Source organism: Carex rostrata, chromosome 24 (genome assembly GCF_964058835.1).
Source record: "Carex rostrata chromosome 24, lpCarRost1.2, whole genome shotgun sequence".
Taxonomy (NCBI): Eukaryota; Viridiplantae; Streptophyta; class Magnoliopsida; order Poales; family Cyperaceae; genus Carex; species Carex rostrata.
Genome location: NC_135941.1, coordinates 1494115 through 1517915, shown reverse-complemented (window position 1 = coordinate 1517915; position 23801 = coordinate 1494115). Strand labels below are relative to the sequence as shown.

The 23801-nt window shown below is 34.7% G+C and overlaps 3 protein-coding genes across 3 annotated transcripts; 1 reads left to right on the top strand and 2 right to left on the bottom strand.

Annotated features, from left to right (window-relative positions):
* Nucleotides 1–599: 599 nt before the first annotated feature.
* LOC144575716 (receptor protein kinase TMK1-like) lies at nucleotides 600–3907 on the bottom strand. Its single transcript, XM_078325955.1, has 2 exons — nucleotides 2195–3907; nucleotides 600–1209 (listed from the first exon to the last, which is right to left on the bottom strand). The coding sequence occupies exons 1-2, from the start codon at nucleotides 3804–3806 to the stop codon at nucleotides 746–748; spliced, it is 2076 nt and encodes a 691-aa protein (XP_078182081.1). The 5' UTR covers nucleotides 3807–3907; the 3' UTR covers nucleotides 600–745.
* Nucleotides 3908–14804: 10897 nt separating this feature from the next.
* LOC144576011 (protein PSK SIMULATOR 1-like) lies at nucleotides 14805–16238 on the top strand. The gene has a single exon (XM_078326281.1). The coding sequence runs from the start codon at nucleotides 14805–14807 to the stop codon at nucleotides 16236–16238; it is 1434 nt and encodes a 477-aa protein (XP_078182407.1).
* A 4037-nt stretch (nucleotides 16239–20275) lies between these two features.
* LOC144575865 (uncharacterized) lies at nucleotides 20276–23088 on the bottom strand. The gene is made up of 6 exons (XM_078326114.1): nucleotides 22880–23088; nucleotides 22662–22777; nucleotides 22498–22548; nucleotides 21391–21612; nucleotides 21112–21214; nucleotides 20276–21029 (listed from the first exon to the last, which is right to left on the bottom strand). Exons 1-6 carry the CDS (start codon nucleotides 22972–22974, stop codon nucleotides 20531–20533), a joined length of 1086 nt encoding a protein of 361 aa, XP_078182240.1. The 5' UTR covers nucleotides 22975–23088; the 3' UTR covers nucleotides 20276–20530.
* Between the last annotated feature and the right edge of the window lie 713 nt (nucleotides 23089–23801).

The following is a 23801-nucleotide window of genomic DNA, read 5'->3' as shown; positions in this document are numbered from 1 at the left end:
CAATTTTATACATAAAAGGAAATTTGGATTCCACCCAGTACTGATTTGGACCTGAATTTGAAAAATTAATGTGTACAATTTCAAGCATTCTCTCTTAGTGGCGAATGAACATTAATTAGCTGGTCCCTCAGAGGGGCTTTTGACCAAGTGACTGATACTTTCATTAGGCATTACATTACATGCGACTCAAATTTGACTAAAATGAACAGAATTTCGTTTCTCAACTTTTGTTTCTTTTCGGTTGATGCAATCACAATCCAATATCAATCGCAGACTTGGTGTGGTGTATACTTGACAAAAATAACTTACTAGCCTTTGATGAGCAAGCAGGTTAGTACGAAAACACAAAATTTAAATTGTGCTTACCTTTAAATGATGAACACAAATTATTAGGTAACAACTCAGAAATGCTTTTGCATATTACAGCTTTTTCTAGTGTTTTTAAAATAATAAATCTTTAGATAAACCTGAAAATCTTATAAAACATGTCAAAATCGCTCTATAGCTGGTACAGTAAACAGAGACAAACATTGAGTATACTGCTAAGTATTTGATCAACAAACCTAAACATTAAAGGATAGAGAATAACATTGATTAAGACAGCAGTAAAATAAGACCTATAACATTCATCCTCCTTCGACAAAGACAGAGATTAAAAGGGGGAAATAATTGAATCGATTTCAGTATGAAACAAACCTCGTTCCTCAAACTGCATCAACATTTCATCTTTCAATCTCAATTTTTTTTACCTTCCACTTGATATTCCTGAGAGCTGAGATGCATCACTGGTAAGGCTCATATCCGATTCCTGCCACTGCCTCAATGCCTCTGGCAGTGTCAAATTAAATTCAACCCCATAACTCTCTTCAATATCTTCATCCACCGGCTTCCATGCCTCTGCTTGAGATGATATCACATTCACTACATGACCCATATCGGGCCTTTGGTGGGCCTCTCTTGCACAACAGTAACATGCCAGCTCAGCGACGGTGCTTACACTTGAGAGAATCTCTTCTTCTTGTTCTATGTATGGGTCTATGGATGATTTGAATTCCACCTTGCTGGTATAGTATTTGCGTCTGAACCAGGTGACAAGGTGGAAGCTCTCTCCTGATTGGTTGCTTTCTAGGGCCCGTCTGCCAGTGATGAGTTCCATTAATATCACGCCAAAGCTGTACACATCGGCTTTTGTGGTCACTCGACCAGTTGCTGTAACAGAAAATTGTCTTTATATAATGAAATGTAAGTGATATATTGCATGGTTTTGGTAGAAGCATCAGATACCAGATATAGTTCTAATTTCTGTGTATAAGAGTATAAGACTCCAAATAAATCAACTACTGAACTTGCTTCTTACCAGAAAGTAAAATAAAAGAATGGTCACAAAGCAAAATAGTAATTTTTAAAAAATAAGTTATTGAAAAATTAAATGAAAAATAAGGAAATCAGTAACCTCAATTAATCTTAATCTTCTATTATTAGAGTTTATAAAGCAAATTTTCTTTCTATTTTGTTTCACACTCATTAAGTTTCAACCGAACATAAATGTCAGCATGGAGCAAAGCTGCCTAAAATTAATGCCATTTTATCAATCAAAATGTCGGCTACGTCGACCTTCAAAAAAAAAAAACACTTGAAGGTTAAAATCGACAGAAATGGTGGTTCTAAGAGATTGATTAAATGAAAAGTTAAAAGTTGTCAAGAAAAATAATGCTCAAGGAAAAAAAATTGGGAACCATTGCAAAACAGAGTGACATGCAACAATTTTGTTAACATGAGAAAAAGAGGTAGGCTGTTTGGTTTTCTTGTACATCCTGATATATGGAATGCTAAAGAAACAATTACATGACTATATGACATGATATGAGAAACAGATTCATATATAAGCAATGAGAATTGATGCTAATTAGTAATTAGAGAACAGTTTGTCATTGCAGATACAATCTCTTCATATAGACCCAGATGAATAACAATACTGCTACTGACATAACTGACAAATATAATTCCTTTTAAACAAAGCATTATTTTATTGCTCAGATTCTAAAGAAGTCTGGAGCATCTTTTCTTTGTAATGGTAGACAACTAAATGTTAGTACTTCCTATATGATTTCTAATGCATTGAACAACTAAGAGTACAATATTTGTGCAAATATTTATTTAGTTAATAAACAAAAAAAAAATTAATATTTCATACCTGCGTACTCTGGTGCTAAATATCCAAACGTACCGGCAAGTCTTGTCTCAACTGAATATTGGCCGTCCGGAGCCCTCTTCACAAGCCCAAAATCTGAAACTTTAGCCCTCATGTCATCCCCCAAGAGGATGTTAGAAGGTTTCAAATCCCTATGGATAAAACTTTGTTGAGCTAACCTGTGCAAATACTCTACTCCACGAGCCACATCCAATCCAATACACAACCTTTGCTTCCATGAAAGGGGCTCCAATCCTTCCTTCTTCCATTCAAATAGATGTTCTGTTAGTGTACCTTGAGGCATGTATTCATACACCAATATCTTTTCATTTTCATTCAAACAATATCCTAGAAGTGATACTAAGTTACGGTGTCTGACCCTTGTCAGGACTGAAATTTCAGATTTGAACTCAATAAACCCATCTGACCCAATCGCACCACATTTCATTCGTTTGACTGCCATTTTAGTACCATCATGAAGTTCTCCTTTATAAACAGTCCCAAATCCGCCCCGTCCCAAAATATTCTCTTCACTAAAATTCTCTGTAACATGCCGTAGAATTTCAAATGGAATAACCAAATTTGTTGGCTCACAAAAGCTTAAACCGTCCGTGTTGCTCTTTGGGCTACACTTATTAGTGTTATCACCTAACAGTACAGCATTTGAGCTAACACTTGATAAAGAGATGTTATCCTTCTTAGCTTTGGGACTATCATTGTTTGAATGTCTCATTCTGGTCAACCAATTATCTACACCGGAACTTTCCGTAACCTTAATTTTTTTGCAATAATATAATACTAGAACTAGAAGAACTAATATTGCACCAAGTGAGAAAGACACAATGAGAGCTATTGATGAAGCAGATTTTTTTGTTCCATCAGCATTTTCAGGACTGTCTTTTCCAATATCTGGATTTCCTGTTGTAATTACAATCACATTCTCACCAAAAGAAGGGACTTTTCCATGAAGAGAATTATATGAGACATCCAACTCTCTCAAATTTTTCAAATTAGTTAGTGTTGTTGGTATGGTACCCGTCAGAGAGTTATTTGACAGCAACAATTTTTGCAAAGAATTCAAGGACCCAAAATCAGGTGAGATCATACCATTAAGACCAAATCGGCTGAAATTTATAACAACTATATTCCCAGCATAATCACATGTGATCCCCAACCATCTACTGCATGCATTATTTCCCTTCCAATTTTCAGCAAAAATTTTAGGGTACCCAAAAGATTTGGCAATAGAGAGCAATATATTCACCTTGGCATCACAATCCCCTTCATCAGTCCTACAGAATCTCTCCAATTGTACATCTAAATCAAGTTTCACATTTGGACTAAATACCGGTACAGGACCTTGTAACAAATTATTTGTCAATACAACACTCTTCAATGAAGTCAATTTTGTCAATGAATCCGGGACAGGCCCGGTAAATTGATTGTCCCGTAAATCCAAATCCACTAGATTTACGAGTTCTGAGAAATCAGGTAACGGTCCCGAAAACAAGTTCGAGTGCAACCATAGTTGCTGAATCGAGGTCATATTCGCAATCACATCAATACGACCCGTTAGCTTACCACCTTTTTGGCTATTTAAAAGAAGGAATTTCATTGTTGAATCTCCAAAGCTTTGCGGTATTCCTCCTGTTAGGTTATTAAAAGATAATTCTAGGAGTTCTAAACTAGGAAATGAAGTGCCGAAAAAATCTGGTATTTGCCCTTGTAGGCCACAATCAGAAGCCGCAAAATTCACAAGGTTAGAAGCTGATTTCAAATCTTCACCTAAAAACCAATATAACGGGTTGTTTCCAATCGATACGTACACAAGCGAATTCAAACCAGTAAAGAAATTTTGAGGAATTGAGGTAAAACTATTATTATGTAAAAATAGATACTGTAACTTGGAGAGAGAAGATATGTCAGGTAGAGAACCATTGATTCTATTCCCCATGACCTCTAAGCGGGTAAGCTCCGTAAGGCTATTTAGTGAAGTGGGTAAGAGACCCGATACAGCCATATTACCAATTTGTATCGCAGTGACTCGACCACCGAAGCACTGCACATGGGACCAGGTACAGGGGTCTGATGATGGGGACCACTTCAGAGAGGCAGAGGAGATGGAGGATGCGAGCTCATGCATGGCTAAAACATCATCAGCTAAGGTTTGGTGACATAGAATTAACAGGAGGTTGAAAAGAAGACAGGGGAGAAGAGGAGATTTTTTAAGCATTTTGAGAGGAGAATGGTGAAGGTTTTACCAGAGAATTGTGAAGGTTTTAAGAGGAGAAGAAACGGCTCTTATGGAAAGCGTGACAAAGAATTATTATTGTGTGAACATGTAATGCTACATGATGGATCAACTAGGCTCACTGACAATGGGACCATTTTAGCTGTGGAAATGTATGGGTGTTATAGACCAGCAATAAATTGTCAGGGAAGATATCGATATGTGATAGTGGAAATAATAAATAGAGAAGTTTTGGAAAGTTAGTTGGCCATAGATGTAAAGCGCACTAGAGGAAAAGAGGAATAAATAGATAGTTTCCTAGTTTGTAATTGGGACATGATTCAGCATTATTGTTAGGTTCAGACTTAGTGTGAAAACTAACACAATATACGGATTTGTTTCATTTTTTTGGGATGGATATTAATCGGATGTAGATACGAATACTTTTTAAAAATTTAAAATGTATTGAAGTAAATTTTTCGATAAAGTTATCTATAAACAAATAGTAGATATTATAATATAATACATATCATGTATCTAATTATAATGGGTAAATAAAATACTTATGTCCATAGAAGCCTTTGCCAAATAGAGTGATACTTCTATGGACATAAGGACATATTTGTAAAATAAACATATTTTTATTTTCAAAGTTCAAACAGTCGATCCGAACTGTTCATCTTGTTCTCCATATTAATATGTGCTTGGAGACCAAATTTTACATTTTTCTGAATTTTTTTACTATTTATTAAGATGGATACAAAAAATTTTATTAAAAAAATTTAAAGTACATAATATCTTGCTAATTGAATATCTACATTATTTTAAATGTATCTATTTTCATAGTGTCCGCATTTATATTCGTATGTATATATGTATTGTAATTCAAAATAACATATGTATTCTCTAGTAGGTTTTATCTGTTAAATTCTATCAAATAAAAAAGTTAGACAAAATAATTAGAAACTAAAGAAAAAGAAAAAGGAAAGTACAAGTACGTATATACACTTCACATCATTAACTGAACAGGATCTTTTTCTTATTCTGATGGTTCTTGATTTGATAAAAAAATATTTAAATTTGTTTGCATAAGATTCACTGATTGTATCACTCGTCATCTATCGGAGATGCTCATCATTTTTTCAATCAGCAGGACGGATCGAGATCTCAGATAAAAAAGTAATGAATTAGATTTAAATAGCTAATTGAATACTAGATAAAAAAAAATAATGAATTAACTTATAATTTTCAATGCTCAAATTTATAATTTTTTATTTTCTAACTTATAATTCTAATTACCAATTATAATTTAATAAAATTATTTTAATTTTAACTCTAAATTTAATCTGAATTACAAATCAAAATTCTAGAGAAGAGCAAAACAAAAAATTCAAAAAGAACAAAGTCGGTTGGGACAAACATATCTCCATAAAAGTTCGAAATTCAAGAAAGACAACTACCCTCCTGATCTCATATAGATCCGCCCCTGTCAACCAGTGACCATATAATCATATATAAGGCACAAATTGCTTCCCAATTTCTATCAACCTCCAACTAGCTTACCTACGACCTTTTTCGAATTTATATATATCACCTGAGATAACTCAAGTTTTGTGTTTGAATTCGATCTATCCAATTTGTTTTGACACAAATATTGAAGGAGTTTTGTGTATTTCAACTGAATTGGTTCATATTATGATCATACGGGTCCGGATCAAAATCAAAATTTGAGTTATCTTAGAATATTCGGGAATCACCTTTTTCATATTTATATCGTACCTTGTAACTCGTACACTACATAAAACTAAAATTGCTTTATTAAAAATTTAAAATCTTTACCTGCCTTTGTAGCTCTTGGTCTAAATTTGGAATAACAATCAAGAGAGGTAAAGCACCTTCAATTTATGACTCAAAATTGTATGTGTTGAATGGCTTCCGTATTAAGTTTTTTTATTTGCATGAATTAATTGTCTTTATATATTTTTCTACTTCATATAGGGCGTAAACGGTCGGATATAGATCGGATAGTGGTCGTACCGTATCTGTATCCGTTATAATTTTTCGAATACGGATACAGATATGGATACGGATAGTCTCGAATACGGATCGGATATTAAATGTTATGGATACGGATATTTTTCATAATTGATTTGTTGGTTACAAAACATCTATATATTATTAAAATATTAGTCACTAAATATGTTATAGTGTTATATTATTTATCAAAATATATATCTATATGCAATTTAATAAATCAATTTAAGAACATATATCATATTTGTTATGGTTTAAAAGTATAAACGGTCGGATACAAATTGTTAAAAGTTTTACTGTATCCTTATCCGTTATAATTTTTTCTGATACGGATACGGAAACGAATAGTCTCAGATACGGATAGAGATCGGATAATTTAGATAATTTTCCGGATTCGGATCCGAACAAAATCGGATAATATCCGATCCGTTTACACCCCTAACTTGATAGTTGATACATTTACTCTTATTTATGTTTTGCTTTGTTCTTATTAATTAAACAGAGGTCAAGCTAGAAGCTCGAAATAGACAAATTAGTATAGGAATAAGCCCAGTTAACAAGTAGATCCAGTCCAATTCAAGCCCATGGTGTCATTTTCCAAAATCTAAAGATAGTTTTTTTTTTTTTTTTTTTTTTTTGGAGAAAAAATCTAAAGATAGTAGTTGCCTACCCATGTAGCCCTGTTACACAGTGCATCTGTTATTACAACTCTTCATTGATAATTTTTTTTTTTAATTTGGTTTAATGAAATTATAGCTGGGTATTTGCTTGTTATTGTTCAAAAAAAATTAAGAGATTTTAATTCTAAATATGTGGTGTTCTGTAATAAATGAACAGTTTATGGCTAAAGTTTTATGGGCAAGATTTAACAAAGTGCAAGTACCTATAATATTTTGGATGAATACTTACATGTGAATAGGGGTGATTAATGAGCGAGCATGAGCAAGTTAGGGTATGCTCATGCTCGCTCATTAAGTAAATGAGCGAGTTGTTAATGAGCGAGTTTAAATGAGCGGATAAATGAGCGAGTTGTAAATGAGCGAGCTTTTAATGAGCGAGTTATGAGCGGCTCACGAGTTATGACTTATGACTCATAACAAAATTATATAGTGTGCCCACGCATAACAAAATTTGTTAAAAATCATCATAACAAAATCCAACAAATTGTCATAATTCATTTAAATGAACGAGTTGTTAAGTAAATGAGCAAGTTGTTATGACTATTACTTGTTTTGGGCTTTAGGCGGAGGTTTTGGTTCTGCCGATTTACAAAAAAAAAATGAATATGAAACTATGAAAATTAGTATATTACACAGGATTAAATGTTACATTGTGCTCACTATATTACACATGATTAAATATGAAACTATGCTCACTATCTATCAATCTTAATGAGGCAAGGTTGATGTTACACAGAATTACATAGGATTAAATGTGGCAGGGATTAGATGTGACAAATTATTAATGAGCGAGTTATGAGCGAGTTGGGTCATGCTCATGCTCGCTCATTAAGTAAATGAGCGAGTTGTTAATGAGCGAGTTTAAATGAGCGGATAAATGAGCGAGTTGTAAATGAGCGAGCTTTTAATGAGCGAGTTATGAGCGGCTCACGAGTTATGACTTATGACTCATAACAAAATTATATAGTGTGCCCACGCATAACAAAATTTGTTAAAAATCATCATAACAAAATCCAACAAATTGTCATAATTCATTTAAATGAACGAGTTGTTAAGTAAATGAGCAAGTTGTTATGACTATTACTTGTTTTGGGCTTTAGGCGGAGGTTTTGGTTCTGCCGATTTACAAAAAAAAAAATGAATATGAAACTATGAAAATTAGTATATTACACAGGATTAAATGTTACATTGTGCTCACTATATTACACATGATTAAATATGAAACTATGCTCACTATCTATCAATCTTAATGAGGCAAGGTTGATGTTACACAGAATTACATAGGATTAAATGTGGCAGGGATTAGATGTGACAAATTATTAATGAGCGAGTTGGGTCATGCTCATGCTCGCTCATTAAGTAAATAAGCGAGTTGTTAATGAGCGAGTTTAAATGAGCGGATAAATGAGCGAGTTTAGGCGAGCTTTTAATGAGCGAGTTATGAGCGGCTCACGAGTTATGAGCGATTTACTCACCCCTACATGTGATGCTGTCACTTCTCGTGATCTATATGATCATACGTGGCAACATGCAACCAGTCGCAAATTGCAATTATATAAACTTTTTCACCCGTTGAAAATACTTGATTAATTGCAAAAAAAAAATTCAAAGAATAAAATAGAGAAACAGATCGAAATTATATTATCCACAACTATTGTGATTGGGTTGGCATCCAATATTCCAATGCAGTAGCGTACCGTGTAAATAAAGATCTGCGTCATCTTTCCAATAAATGATACAAATCTGTATTGGTTTATCATTTTTCTGGACTTGTGGATATTTTATCATGTTCTTAATTGATAACTACATTTTTTTTAATAAACTACAATATAAGTAATTAGGATAAAGAATACATGCATACGCTGTGTTAATATTCTATTGAGATTAATTTGTGTTCATTCAATTTAAGCAACTTTATATATTGTAGTTTATTTTTAATTTTATATTATATTATATATATTATATTAATGATTATTTGAGTCTTGCCTTATTAAAATTTTCTTACAAATTAAAATTTTATAAAAGTTCCTATTTTTCCAAAACAAAATAGATTTTTTTTTAAATAGAGCAATCAATACAAGAGAACAACCTCAGATCACTACCTCAGATAATGAACCGATTTTTACATATAATAATTTGTCTTAACATAATTTTTTGACAAATTAACTTTTTATTCATTTTTTCCTATATTTTTAGTACAAAACAAACTTTTGCAAAAAAAAAAAAAAAACAAGTTTCCAATCCGATTCGACAAAAAAAAATTATTATTACAAATCCCCTGCTCCAGTACTCACGTTTACCGCATCAATAGAGAAAAGTTGTACTATGGTCGCCACTAATTATATGGTTCCCCTTTCCAAGTCCTTACACTCATCTCTGCGTCAACCTTCATAGATATAAATATTTGGAACATAAGATATTAATACTTGCATACATAACTTGGTATGATCATCCATTTTTTCAGTCCTCCAATCGTCTCCGCATCAACCTTCTTCTAATGAAGTAGTAGGGACTTTGCATCAATCATTTCTAATCGTTATGCGTCAATATTCCTCTAACAAAAATAGTTGACTTCATAGGTATAAATACTTGTAATACTTGATATTAATACTTCTAAATGTAATCGAGTGTCATGTGTAAAAAGTTACTTGCAAGTATAGATATAATTACTTGCACGACGAGTATAAATACTTGTGTGATGACAAGTCTGAAAGTACGTCATCATGGATCTCATTTGAAAGAGAAAATTGCGTAGAAGACGTTCGTGGTTTTAGATTCGTAAAATTTCTCACATACCTTCAGCAACATGGACGAGATTGAATGGACAAAAAAAATACTTGTAAAAACGTGTATGGTCCTCCCATGTAGTTTAAGTGGTCCCCTGCAAGTTTTTATAGTGCAAATATGTTTTGAGAAATTTAGTTGGAGATAATTATTTACGTAAAAAATATTCAACTCATAGCTAGATATAAATATTTATGTTTCATGCATAGATATATACATACTTCCTTGCATAGATATAATAATTTAGAAAAAAATTCAAGCAACATATATCGTTTAATTTGAAAAACTGCACATGACGTTGTTTTTTGTTTGCAAATCCAAAAAAAAAAAAAAAAGCCAGGACGCTGCTTGGCCAATTTTTATGTGAGATTTTTAAGAGGCTAAACTACAAATTAGTTAGACAAAACTAAAGAATATTTTTGCAAACATGAGATCGAATGGTCCGATAACAAAATAAAATATTTCAGCGCGGACGATAACAAATCAAATAGTTAACAGAGGAGGGTTTCAATTACACTATTTTATAGTAACACATCTTGATATCATATTTGTATAAGTTATTTTTGTGATTTTAAAATCAAAATAGACGATCTGAACCATTCAACACAATCTCCATATTAAAATGTTCTTAGAGACCAAATTTTACATTTTTTTTGAAAATTTATTACTATTTATTTAGAAATTTTTAAAATTGTTGTTTTTCAATGGTCCAAAATTGTCTAAAAACAACAATTTTGTACACATCTTAATAAATACTAAAACAATTTCCAAAAACTTTAAAATTTGGCCTCCAAGCACATTTTAATATGGAGATTATGTTGAATGGTTCGGATCGTCTATTTTGATTTTAAAATCACAAAAATAACTTATACAAATATGATATCAAGATGTATTACCATATAATAGTGTAATTGAATCACTCCTCTAGTTAATAACATCTTAGATCCGCTTGCCTAAAAATCCTATTATCCTAATCGCTAATCATGAACAATATTTTTTAAGATTTTATACCTAAAATGGTCTTGCACCGTAAAAAAAAAAATAAGTTCCTAAAATATTTTAAAACTTTATTGACCGTCGATCTGTGATCTGCGGCCATAGTTTTTTCCCTCTTGATGTACGCTTTAATTAAGCTAAAAACCAAACTAAGTTTTTTTGACAACCCTGCATGATCTTCGATCTAACGGTTATAATTGTCTCCAGTTTTTATATTTGTGGGGACGGCATGTGGCTAGTGGCTAGATTAGGGCTGGGCAAAAAAACTCGAAATCGTAACTCGCTCATTTACAGCTCGTTTAACTCAGCTCATTTACAACTCGAGTTGGCCAACTCGTTTAATAAATGAGCTGAGTTCGAGTTGACCCCAACTCGCTCATTTATAACTCGAGTTACATAAAGTTACATAGTATTGGTCACAATAAATTCCAAAATAATCAAACCCGAATCTCTAGACTGTTATTTGTGCTTTGAGATTCGTGTAAAATATGTTTGAATTTGTATTGTAATACTATCACTGGTTAAACGAGTTACAAATGAGTTGTGAGCCAACTCGAGTTGATAACGAACTAAGTTTGAACTTGTGTTGTAATAATATCACTGGTTAAACAAGTTATAAACGAGTTATGAGCCAACTCGAGTTGATAACGAGCTGAGTTCGAGTTGGCTCTACAACTCGTTATTATCATCTCAACTCGAGTTGGCTCGCTCAAACTCGGATCATTTACAACCCTAGGCTAGATGGGTTACTGCAGTTTCCTCTTAATTCGATATAATGCTATGCATCACGGTTTCCTACACAGAACAAGTAATAGGAAAATAAAGGAATCGGTGTTGGAGTTTGATGATAAAAAGCGCACCTAGAGAGGATGGGATGTGAATAAAGAAAGAAATAAAGCGGTGCTTTATGTGGTGGCGATGAAAAAAAAGGAAAAAAAGCAAAGCCTTCTTGTTAAGTTTATCCTGTTGAGTATCAAACTGAAGTAACAAATTAACTGTGCATGCCTTCTCCTCCTCAGGATGAAAGAGCGAGTGGTTTTGTATGTGGTTGTGTTGCTTTAAGTCTCTTTTTGTCTCTACACTAACATTTTAGTAGATATATCTTCTGTTTTGAGAAAGAGGAAGTAGCATAATTAGCTAGAAAAATGTCACAGAGTTGTTATACTCAAAAGTCGAGAGTTCGATTCTCCCTCACGAATTTTAGTAGCTACTACCAATTTTAAAAAAAAAAAAAAAGATATATCTTATGTTTTTAGTTTGATATTTGTATGTAATTTTGTGCTACTTTTTGTCTCTTTCTCTACATTTCTCTTTCTCTTTAGAGGTGACTGTGCTGAATTAATTGATTTAGTTCCCAGTCTAATCTGATTCAGCGTCTTCTCAACTGATGAGTGATTGTCATAGTCCGATCGATTCAGTTTTCGATCTGGTTTAGATTCAGTGCCTTCTCGGCTGTGATATGCGTACAGAGAAAACCATCACCAGACCTCTATCACTCTAATCAAGCAAGCATGATCAAATTTGCATCCACATGGTGCATATATCCCTGTGCGTTTTTAGTTTTAATTAGTTGTATGTTTTCACAAACACTCATTATCTAATTTTATGTAGCATCTACTTTGTAACTTTTTATAAAAATGCAATTGCATACGGATTTCTGGGGACTAAAACGAAACGTGACTTGACCAAAATTAATTTGATTTTTTGGTAGAGAACCAAATTAATTACATTAGAGCCCTTCCCAAGGTTACCTTGCAAATCTCAAGAACAAATTAAGTCCTAAATTAATTAATTTTCTAATATATATATATAGAGTACGGCTAACGCGCTTCCTCTAGCATATGGGCCGAAATGCTTCCGGTGGAAAGTTGAAATTTCAAAATCCAAAAAGTCGATCTGAACCGTTCATCTTCTTCTCCATATTAATATCTGCTTGGAGACCAAATTTTACATTTTTCTGAAATTTTTTACTATTTATTAAGCCATTTTGAAAATCGCTGATCCAACGGTAGCTTCTGATTTTTACTGTTTGGTAAGCCACCGTTGGATCAGCAATTTTCAAAGTGGCTTAATAAATAGTAAAAAAATTCAGAAAAATGTAAAATTTGGTCTCCAAGCAGATATTAATATGGAGAAGAAGATGAACGGTTCAAATCGACTTTTTGGATTTTGAAATTTCAACTTTCCACCGGAAGTATTTCGGCCCATATGCTAGAGGAAGCGCGTTAGCCGTACTCTATATATATATATATATATATATTTTGCCAAGTTCAAATGCAAAGTCTCAATGAAAGTTTTATAGTTATTAGACTTGGTAATTATAATTGATCAGTGAGGTTATGCATGGTAATTAATTATATATAGTTATATCGTATATTGATCCACACTATATACAAAAATGTATCTGTAGATCAAATTTAATATCTTTATGATTTTTTTACTATTCTTTTTAAATAGATAAAAAGTCAGTTGATAAAAAGATTCTATATCATTTAAAAGTAGTATTTTTTTTTTTACTAATCTAAAAAATAGTAAAAAAAATTATGAAAATTACAAAATTTAGTATACAACTATATTTTCATGTAGAGCAAATCTACTATTTAAATTTTAAAAAATAAAATTATTGATCTATATTAAGGACTAATCGAATATGGATATATAATACCATGGTCTCATTCATTGATCATCTCATCTCTTCTTCTTCTTTTTTTTTTTTTTTTTTTTGAGAAAAATATGGATCATGCCCCCATCAGAAGAACAAATTAAATAATAACCACAAATTAATCATTTTAGCAGATCGAGAACTTAGTATGATCCAATTAATCAAGTACGTGGTTATTGATCAGAAGAACAAATTAAATAATATGAAATGGAGATATGCATCGCAACCTGCTTGCTCATTACTTTAATTTAATATAATGAAAAAGTTGGAAATAGAAAGCGCGTCTTAACGTGTGTACAATGGAGGAGAGCATGACAATATTTATTAGATGACAGCAAAAGAAGCGGCCTCAAAAACAGCCGCATAGACCGTATACCGCTCAAAAAAATCAGAACATCGTATTTCCCCTCTAAAATTCATAATATCATATTTACCCTTTTTAAATTTTAAAAAGTCAAAAATGTATCCATTTTAGTGTCTTTTCTATTAAAATTCATTTTAAATTTATAACATATCCATTTTACCATTTATAATAAAAATAAGAGAAATATGTAACATTTTCAAAAAAATACTAGTTTTCTAATTAAATGGTCTACTTTTGACACTTACTGAAGCATATACTTAAATATCATTGTATATGCATCAGTTAAAAGTAGAGAAATGATATAATGAATGGGTAAATGTGTGTTTTTAAAATTTAGAAGGAGAAATATAATATAATAAATTTTACAAGGATAAATATAATTTTAATGTTTTCGAGGGGTATACTTGAAATTGCCCCCAAAAAACAAAGAAGGCTGATAAATTAAGAAATACACGCCGACTCTGACACTGACGCCGACAACCAGGGTTAGTTTTTGTTACTAACATTAACTTAGGTTAGAATCCACCATGACCAGGTTATAATAATAATAATAATATAATAAAAAGAACAATGTAAATGACAGAGTCATAACGTGGAATATTAATTGGAACACATTCCTTAAATTAATTTCTCCATTTTGCTTTCTGGTTGGTTAATGGTTGGTGCTAGCTGCTTATACATATATACATCGATCCTTTGAATCCTTTATCCTCTTCAATTGCTCACCGTTTTAATCTGTTGTCTCTTTCTTTCTTTCGTTCTATCTTTAATCTGTTGTCATCCCTCTTTATCAATTTGTTGTCAATTCTCTCATATCTCTACTTCTTCAAACTAATAAATAGACGATTGTTATGGTAGCATTGATGCCTAAATCATGGCTGGTCGACTTAAAGACTCTGCTCGGCTCTGGTATCGACCCCGACTCTGACGACTGTCTGGGCATCCTGGCTTTTGAGGCGGCAGCCACCATGGCACGACTCGTATCTGTACACAACTCGTTGTCTGCTCCACGGATCCAACAGCTCCGATCCGACATGCGATCAGAAGGCATTTCCTATCTCATCTCCCCTGATCAGACGTATCTGCTCACACTTGCATGCGCCGAGATCCTCACTGAACTTGACCGTGCGGCTGATGCCGTGTCGCGCTTGTCCATCCGCTGTCGTGCCCCCTTTCCCCGGGCCTTCTCCCGCATATACCCCGATGCCAAGAATGGCTCCCTCATGAGTCTTATTGAGGAATTCAAATTCACAAGGGGATCCGACAAGCGCATGAAAACAATAGAGAAGCAAGTCATGACCGCAGCTAGGCTGTACAGTGAGATGGACACTTTGAATGATCTGGAGGCATCCGAGCGGAAAATGGACGACTGGAAGAAGCACAGTGGGCCCATACCATTGGAGCAGAAAGCAGTAGAGCAGTCTGATTCGTTGAGACGTGAACTGACTGCACAACAGCAGAGAGTTCGTAAGCTTATGGATGAGTCTCTTTGGCAGATGAGCTTCGACAAGGTGGTCGGCACGATGGCCAAGTCGGTTCTTTCAATTTTGTACAGAATTTGCATGGTTTTTGGTCAATTGGTGCATGGTCTTCCTCCGGTATATAACAACACATACGACACACATTATTCATACACTCCAAAGACCAAGGGGAAATTAGGGAAGTTGTCCTTGGGATCACCTCTGGACAGCCCCAAAAAACCAGTTGTTTCCGAGACAGCGATTAGGCATTCAGCCCCTATATTTACGCAAAAGGATGACAAATCAAAGCCACTTAAGAAGTTGGTTGAGTCCATGGTGCCGCCGCCAACTACAGTGGGTAGTGCTGGAATGGCACTTCGATATGCAAACGTGATATTAGCAGCCAAAAAGTTATTGGCCATGCGATCAGGCGACCCGCAGCCATCAGATCAAGGAGAAGAGGGTGAGGAAGATGAGTGGGGCACAAGAGAGGAACTGTATGAAATGTTACCGGCAGGAGTACGTGTTGCAATGAAGGCCAAATTAAAGTTATGCTGGGAGAAGGATGCACGCGCAGTTGCAGATCGGGGAGTGGCTGACGGGTGGGGCGAGGTAGTGAAGGGGCTGTTGAGCTGGCTAGGACCCATGGCGAGAGATACAGAGAGGTGGCATGAAGAAAGGAACCTGGATCGGATGCAACGGTTTGCCGTGGGTCCCAAAACGTTAAAGTTGAAGACATTGCATTTTGCTGACTTGGTAAAGACGGAGGCAGCCATGGTGGAGGTGCTGGTGGGGCTAAGCTGCATTTGCTGGTACCACGAGCAAAGCACGTGGTGAAGTAGTCAATTACATTAGGTATGAATTGACTTGGCCTCTAAGGCTCTAAGCCTCTTGGCGCGTAATGCCGAGTCAGAGATGAGACCTGATCAGATATATATTATTTGCTGCTTATCTGTTAACTGTTTGGGAGGATTTTTAAAACACATTCAATTTGTTTATTTTTGTCTTTTTTATTTCCAGAAGAGTGTTATTTTTTAGATGGTAGCCTTTTTTTTTTGTTTCTATACGTTTGGTGTATATATATATATGAAATGGTCAAATGTGAATGTGAAGAAAGTCCTTGATGGATCCTGTAGATAAGATTAATGGAAGCTTTCAAACTTCGAACTTGCTTGCTGTCGCTGAGTGCAGAATTTGCTATTTTAATTGGTGTTTGTATATAGAATTCAACCTTTTCCGAAAGTTTAAGATAACTAAACAGATCACATAGTACATATTTTTTCCTTTGTAGTTTATTAAAAAAAAGTGAGTGCTTCTCTTGCCCTTCTGATCTGTCCTGACGCTAAAAGTTCGTTGCCACGATAAACTATCTGTCAGCAGCTGTGCGAAATAATTAATTTCATTCTTTGACCTTTCTCTGGAAGTGGCGGTAGTATCTCGGGGTGTCAATGCGTACGATGCGGATAGGATGAAACTATTTTTATACTCATACTTATACTTAAGTAAGAATTGATCTTATTTATACTCTATTTATATCCGTTGAGAATTTTTTTTACCCTATTCTATTCGTATCCGTTAAAATTAGCTGATAATGAAATGAACGAATAACGAATAATACAAATATAATTATTTTATTATTTTTACAAATAAACTATCAAAACTTATCATGCCATACATATGCAATTACAATTACTAATATAAATATACAATTAATTCTAAACAATAGTTTTTTATTAAGCAAAAAAATAAAATCACCAATATCTCTTCTAACAAATTCAATTTTTTAACTAAATAATAAATCAACATTCAAATAAAAAAGTAAAATGTTTAGCATAATATTTTTCTTATAATATAATTTATTTTATATAATTATCCATTATCCAACGGGTAAGATATAGCATTTATCCGTATTCATACCCGTTTATCTAACGAAATTTTTTTTTTATCCATACCCATATCCAATAAGTTAACGAAAAATAAATCTTACTCATACCCGTCTTATCGCGATACGGGTAGGGTAAACAGGTAAACGAGTGTCATTGACACCCCTAGTAGTATCCTTCCTGTCTGTCAGCAGCTGTGCGAAATAATTAATTTCATTCTTTGACCATTTCCTGGAAGTGGTGTAGTATTCTTCCGTATGAACCTTCCCAATATTATCATTGAGCATTTTCAAAACCTGCGAACATTGTATATCATATTATATAGTTGTTGCCAGTAATGAAGAAAAGATCATATCTCAGCAAGACTGATTAAATTAATGGTAACAGAAACTTCATGACGTTAGCCTCCTTCTGTTAAACAAAATAAAAGGAAAGGATCTTCCTTTCTCTTTCTCTCTGTAGGTCAAAATTGGAAACTATATATTTTCCTCTCCATGATTAAATTGGTTCACGCTAAAAAGGGCATACTAATTGGTATCTGAAAGCCATACTGACCAAATGTCAGACTGCGCAACTCCTAAGGCTTTTGGGGACTCTGTCCGGGTGCTGAACTGGTTAGTCAAAGGGCAAATGTTTTCATATCAAAAGCTCTTCATGATGCAGTGTTGAATTTGTCTACAGACCCGACACCCGTTAACCTGCTATGCAGATTCCTGTACAGGAATCGGCTTGTGAATTATATATAGGTTCAAATGAATTAATTCTAGTGTTTGCCATGTAAAGTATCGAGTGTGCAACAGTTGTGCCACCTTGTGTACTAGATCAGTGTCAAGGTTGTGACAGTGAAACCAGAGCTGGGTGGAAATTTTGTTTTTTTACTGTGCTCCCTTCAAGTACGTACCAGAATCTATATTAAAGCCCTTAATCACCAACCACAAATTTTTTTATTAAATCTGATATGTAATATATAGTGTGATTTTGTAGAAGTATATATGAGAGGTTTCATGCAAGGGTCCCTTTAAAATTGATACTATGTGGAGCAATATTTATGAATTGTGTTTTTGTTTAGTACCAACTGGTACACAATTTTACAGAATGTGACAATGTGTATTAAATTGAGTCATTCTGAAAATATAATGTGGCATCAACTGGTACACAATTTTACATCCAATATGATCACGCACCTCTAATACACTTCAATGAATTTGGATCCAACAAACAATACATGAGCAACATTGACCATAATACCCCTACAATATAATGTATTGAATTCTGTGTTTTCCTTTTTATGCCTCTAATACAAGCTGTTGGTAGTGAAGTAAAGAAAAACAAAATTCATCATATAATAATACTAATCCAATTTGATACAAGCAACATCAATTAACATTTCATGCATACACAATTAGCACCACTCAACAAAAAAACATCTTCTAGCATCCTGTTAAATTTTAGACTTTGTGACTCTTGACTTCTGCATCTAACCTACCTGCACAATATGTATCAAAAGATAAGATTAATGCTGCCACAGTTTTACTACATATACTAAATCAGGAATAGGCCCAAGTCTCTAAAGCAAGAGAAAAAAATGAGAATAACTATGCACCTAAATCAGAATTACCTGATTCTATGAAAAAATAAACAATTAGAAGGGAGATGAACATACAATTCTTCGAGTAGTTCAGAATTACCTGATTCACATTAGTCAAAGCATGAGATAAAGCATTCATGGTATTGAGGAGCTCAAATGCAGATCCATAAATAGATGGTACTACATCAATTTCACAGTAAGTCAATAACATACACTTGATTTAAGAGCATTCATTAAAAAATTATATGCTATTAATATAAAAAAATGGGGTGTCACTGTTGGAGTTCCACTCGACTCCATGCTGAGGCTTATGCTATTTTGAGACTCCAGTGACAAATGTTCTTTTAAAATATGTTCAAGAACTATATTTTTCCAAAAAAAAAAAAAAGTTAAAATATTAAATTTCAGATTGATCAATCTTAATATGCAAAATTGTATGAACAGAACATATATAGTTTTCTGTTCATATTTTTTCAACAATTGGTTATCAAAACTTAATTGATCCAACAATGCTAAGATAAGAACTAACCGTAATACTATGTAAAACTGGTTGAGGCATTACTACAAACACCTTAGCTACATGATGATATACTTTTTCATAATTACTAGAAGAAGAATTCACCTCGTGGATGGAGTATGGTAATTTCATTTCTCATGTTAGAGTCGAAGGAAAGTGCCAAGTGTAGCTGTTAAACGGTCGGAGCTTGAGGTTGACTAGACACTTCTTCATCGTTAGCAAGGTCAATATCATCTGTTTGAGTTTTCTCTATTTACAGGAGAAAAAAAGGAGTTTCCATCATTAGCACGTGGATGGAGAATGGTAATTTCATTTCTCGTGTTAGAGTCAAAGGGAAGTGCCAAGTGTAGCTGTTAAACGGTCGGAGCCTGAGGTTGACTAGACACTTCTTCATCGTTAGCAAGATCAATATCATCTGCTTGAGTTTTCTCTATTACAGGAGAAAAAAAGGAGTTTCAATCATTAGCACGGTCGCAACTGGAGATGGTACGCCAAATTGCATTTCAAGGTTTGACGAAGATCGGGTTGAAAGCATGAGATGAGACCCATAAAAGCATGAGAGGATCTCTTGGTGAGAATGAGTGAACAACACAAGGTAAAAAATCAGAGAAAGGAAGATGAAATAGGCAATGCAAAGAGTACGGAGAAACTTTCTCCGCTGCTGCTCTGCGTAATTCCAAATCAGAACAGAGAGAGAAGAAAGATCCTTTCGTTTTTGTGTTTAATGGAGGGAGGCTAACGTCAAAGAAATTTCTGTTACTATTAATTTAATCAATCTTGATGAGATGATCGTGGAGTTTGGAGAAGCTTCGAAGAAGAGTCCCGTGATCCTGTCCAAATGACATCGGACAGGTTCCAATAAGTTGAGAATCAAATGTTAACAGGGTTTGGTTTTATTTTAACGGGATCCAAAGCCAATCAGATTCGGATGTACTGACACCAATTACACAACATTAATTCATAATAATTACAACAGGCAGCTAGAGTCTGATGGACAGACACCACTACTGATTTATTGTTTCTTTACATGTAACTTATATTACAAAACTCGTAACAGCGTATAACTATGCAAACATACACACCCCAACAATAATTCATTGCATCCCCAACAAGTAACTTGCTTCACCCCTGCTGGTTACTGTTACATCCCCAATAAGCAACATGTTTTTGTCTTACTGGATGTATCACCCGCATTAGAGCTCTCCCCGTCCCCATCAGAAACATTTGGCAGAGATTCCGAAAACCTGCTCCCCACGTCAGGTGGCAGTTCAAACAAATCCTCCCCAGGCAGCACCACCAACCCTTCTTCGTGTAACAGGGATGGTTCGTTATAACAAGCTAACCATAGCGATTCGACCAGGCGCCGTTCTTCCAAAGCTGCACAAAGATCTTCTATGGACATCACCCTGATGCTGTCTATGCGTCTCTGCAAAATGCTCCTTAATCTAGCTCCTTCAGTTGGAGTGAGAAGGTTGCTGTCCCGAGCTAGTTCAAGTAGACTGCCTAGAGCAGCTTCACGCACGCCTGAGTCAGGACTTGATGCGAGATGTATCATCATTCGAGGGAACCCTAGTTCTGTTACCACGCCAGAGTCTGAGTTGCGCTCGGTTAGCAGATAAAGAGTCAAATTTAATGCTTTCCTGAAAATGAGACATCCATAAGCAAAACACAATCTTCAACACAATAAACCATCTTGACATAAAACCGGGAAACAAAAAGAACCTTTGGAATCTGGTGCTATCAGAGCTCAATGCATCTTTTAATCCTGCATAACCATTTGCTAAGCAAAATGCAGCAACTCCGGGTTTATTATTCCTTATCAAAGCTGCAAGTAGAACCATCAGAGATGAATTAAAATCATAAAACAATTTAAGCTAAAAGGTTAGACCAAACAGTAAGTTACCATCCAATAATCTTTTTTTTTTTTTTTTTATGAGGTAGGCTCAGGATCCTACTGATACCTAGGTCAGTAAAAAAAGAACATATCAACAAAGTACTCACAGGATATTGCACCAAGAGCCTTGATGCGAGCAGTGAGGTCAGGGTCAAACATGAAGTTCCAAAAGAGAGGCTCAAATCCACTGGCTTCCATGACAGATTGTTGACTTATTGGATTGTTCTGTACAACTGTGGTTATGACTTGTGCGGCTTTAGCTCTGATTCTTGCATTACCATTTCTCAAATAATTCAGTAGAGGAAACAATCCACCAACTGAGATAAGATCTGTGCATACATTTTGCAATCAGTGTATTGCATTTTCTTTTTAAAAAAAATACCTTCAATCAAGGACCACTGCTTCAATTAACCACAAAAGATGACAAAGTACTACATGTTAAAACTGCATACAGCAAGAAAGCATTAGGTAGCCCCCAAGACATTTAAGAGGAGCAGAATTGGGTTTCTAGAGAAGTCACCTGAGAAAATATATATGGCTTAACCATCAAAGGTCTCTACGAGAAACTAAACACATGCTCATTCTTCATGCAAATGTCCCAATTCAACATATAATTAGAAGAATCTTCAATCAACCAGCCAGCCACTCCTACATTACGGAAATTTACCGATCTTAACTAAAACAAAAGACTAGTACATTTCAGTAAAAATTGAAAATATATAAAATATTACAGAAGAAACCCTTAAAAGACCAATAAAAATTGAGCTTACTGAAACATTATGCATGATAGAAATAACATGGAGATAGAACATAAATTACATGACCAGCATGACCAGCATGTTTCATGGGACCAAAAACAAATGAAAGCGCTGCTGGTAGCAGTATTAGTAGCACTTTTAACTGATTGGAAGCAGACTATTATGACAACGAGACATGCAACATAGATGCAAGTTATATTATATAATCTGGATATCACTTTCGGATTGTACAATTTCAGCAAGAAAAAAGAATAAAAGGAATTATAGATAATCTTGATTTGAACAAGACTGTAGTAGGTATATGTGTAGATGAATGAAACACTGTTTTCACTGATGAGGAGGGCTGGCAAAGAAGCAAAGCTTCAATCAGTTACAGTCAGGCAAGTGTGGCAACCCAGAAATTAGAGCAAATTGCAAAGCAAGGAAAAGAGAAGAAGAAAGGAGATAAGCACGCACCATTGGCAATATCAATAGATTCAACATGTTCGTGCAACTCATCGAGCAGATCTGCAGCATTTATTTAATTTTGCCCAAAAAGAGAAAAGGTAAGAAAGGTAACAAACAGGTGATGGATAATGGATGTAGAGGTGTTAGGTAAGGTAACAAGAAAGAAAAGATACCTTCGAGGTGAGAAGGAGAGGTGAGGAGCAGTAGGGTCATGTCCCTCATGCGCGGCGCCATGCCCACCGTAGCCTGCGCCTCCATCGCCTCCTCAAACCAACTCATCTTCTCCTCGCTAATTCAATCAATCAAGGTTTGTTGCCAAATTTATTCATATAATTATTCAATCGCAATAACATATATAATAGCCAGAAAGGAAGAAAGGAAGGAAGCATACTTGATGTGTGGGGAGGGACGGGTGCCGTCGATGTGGGACAGGCTCCACCTCAGCAGCCCTGTCCAGCTCACTCTGCTACCGCTCTCTTCCGCCATTTCTTTCTCTCCCAACTTCCAACTCCCAATCAAACTGTATTTTATCCTTCAACCTTTTCTCTATCTCTCTTCTCTTCTCCTCTTCTCTTCAAGTGTCATCGATCAAGTCTGGCGCTGTCGTTATCCAAATTATTAATTGTAAAAGATAACGATCAGAGTTCCCTCGAGACTTCTCGATTTTACTGCTGCCGCCCGCCGCCCCCCGCCCCCGTTACTTGATACTCTCACTAGGCCTCATACTGGGCCACTGGTACTTGGCCCATACTAACTTATTGGGCCTTACTGCTTTGGGTTATCTTATTAATTTAGGCCTCCTGCCTTCAATTTCCACTTCTCCACACTCCACGTTATCAATTTGTCCATCCCATTCCCGGATTTTCAAATTTCTGACAGTGATGTGTTCGTTTTTAAATAAATATTTGACGACTATATAATATAGATAGATGCTTTTCTTTCTGAGCGCATGTGTTTACTTAACTATGCATTCAGATAACTCCAATAATATTAAAAGTTCCAAGAATATACTTCTAAGTACCAAAGCATTCTGATGCATGCATGCCAAAAAACGTGTGTGTGTGTGTGTGTATAGGTATGAAATATTAAGTAAATTTGCCATTCCTTGCATTTACTGTTTGAAATGAAAACAAGTATGTCTGAATTTTTATTAAAGGGAAGCTAAAAGAGTTGGGATTCTAACACGGGTTCATATATACTCCATCCAATTCCAGCGCTAAAAATCACATCATTTGAAGAAATGCAAACAAGAACATACATTCCGAGCTTCATGAATATTGCCGGAAACCAGATTTTTCTTTTTCTTTTTATAA

What these genes read in the sequence shown, in the direction of transcription:
- LOC144576011 (XM_078326281.1), top strand. Translation starts at nt 14,805, where the DNA reads ATGCCTAAATCATGGCTGGTCGACTTAAAGACTCTGCTCGGCTCTGGT.
- LOC144575865 (XM_078326114.1), bottom strand. Translation starts at nt 22,974, where the DNA reads ATGGCGGAAGAGAGCGGTAGCAGAGTGAGCTGGACAGGGCTGCTGAGG. An exon ending in ATCTATTGATATTGCCAATG is followed by an intron (nt 21,613 to 22,497) that starts GTGCGTGCTTAT and finishes ATGTATGCACAG; the next exon opens with ATCTTATCTCAGTTGGTGGA. An exon ending in GGCTCTTGGTGCAATATCCT is followed by an intron (nt 21,215 to 21,390) that starts GTGAGTACTTTG and finishes TTCTACTTGCAG; the next exon opens with CTTTGATAAGGAATAATAAA.
- LOC144575716 (XM_078325955.1), bottom strand. Translation starts at nt 3,806, where the DNA reads ATGAAATTCCTTCTTTTAAATAGCCAAAAAGGTGGTAAGCTAACGGGT. An exon ending in TTTAGCACCAGAGTACGCAG is followed by an intron (nt 1,210 to 2,194) that starts GTATGAAATATT and finishes TTTCTGTTACAG; the next exon opens with CAACTGGTCGAGTGACCACA.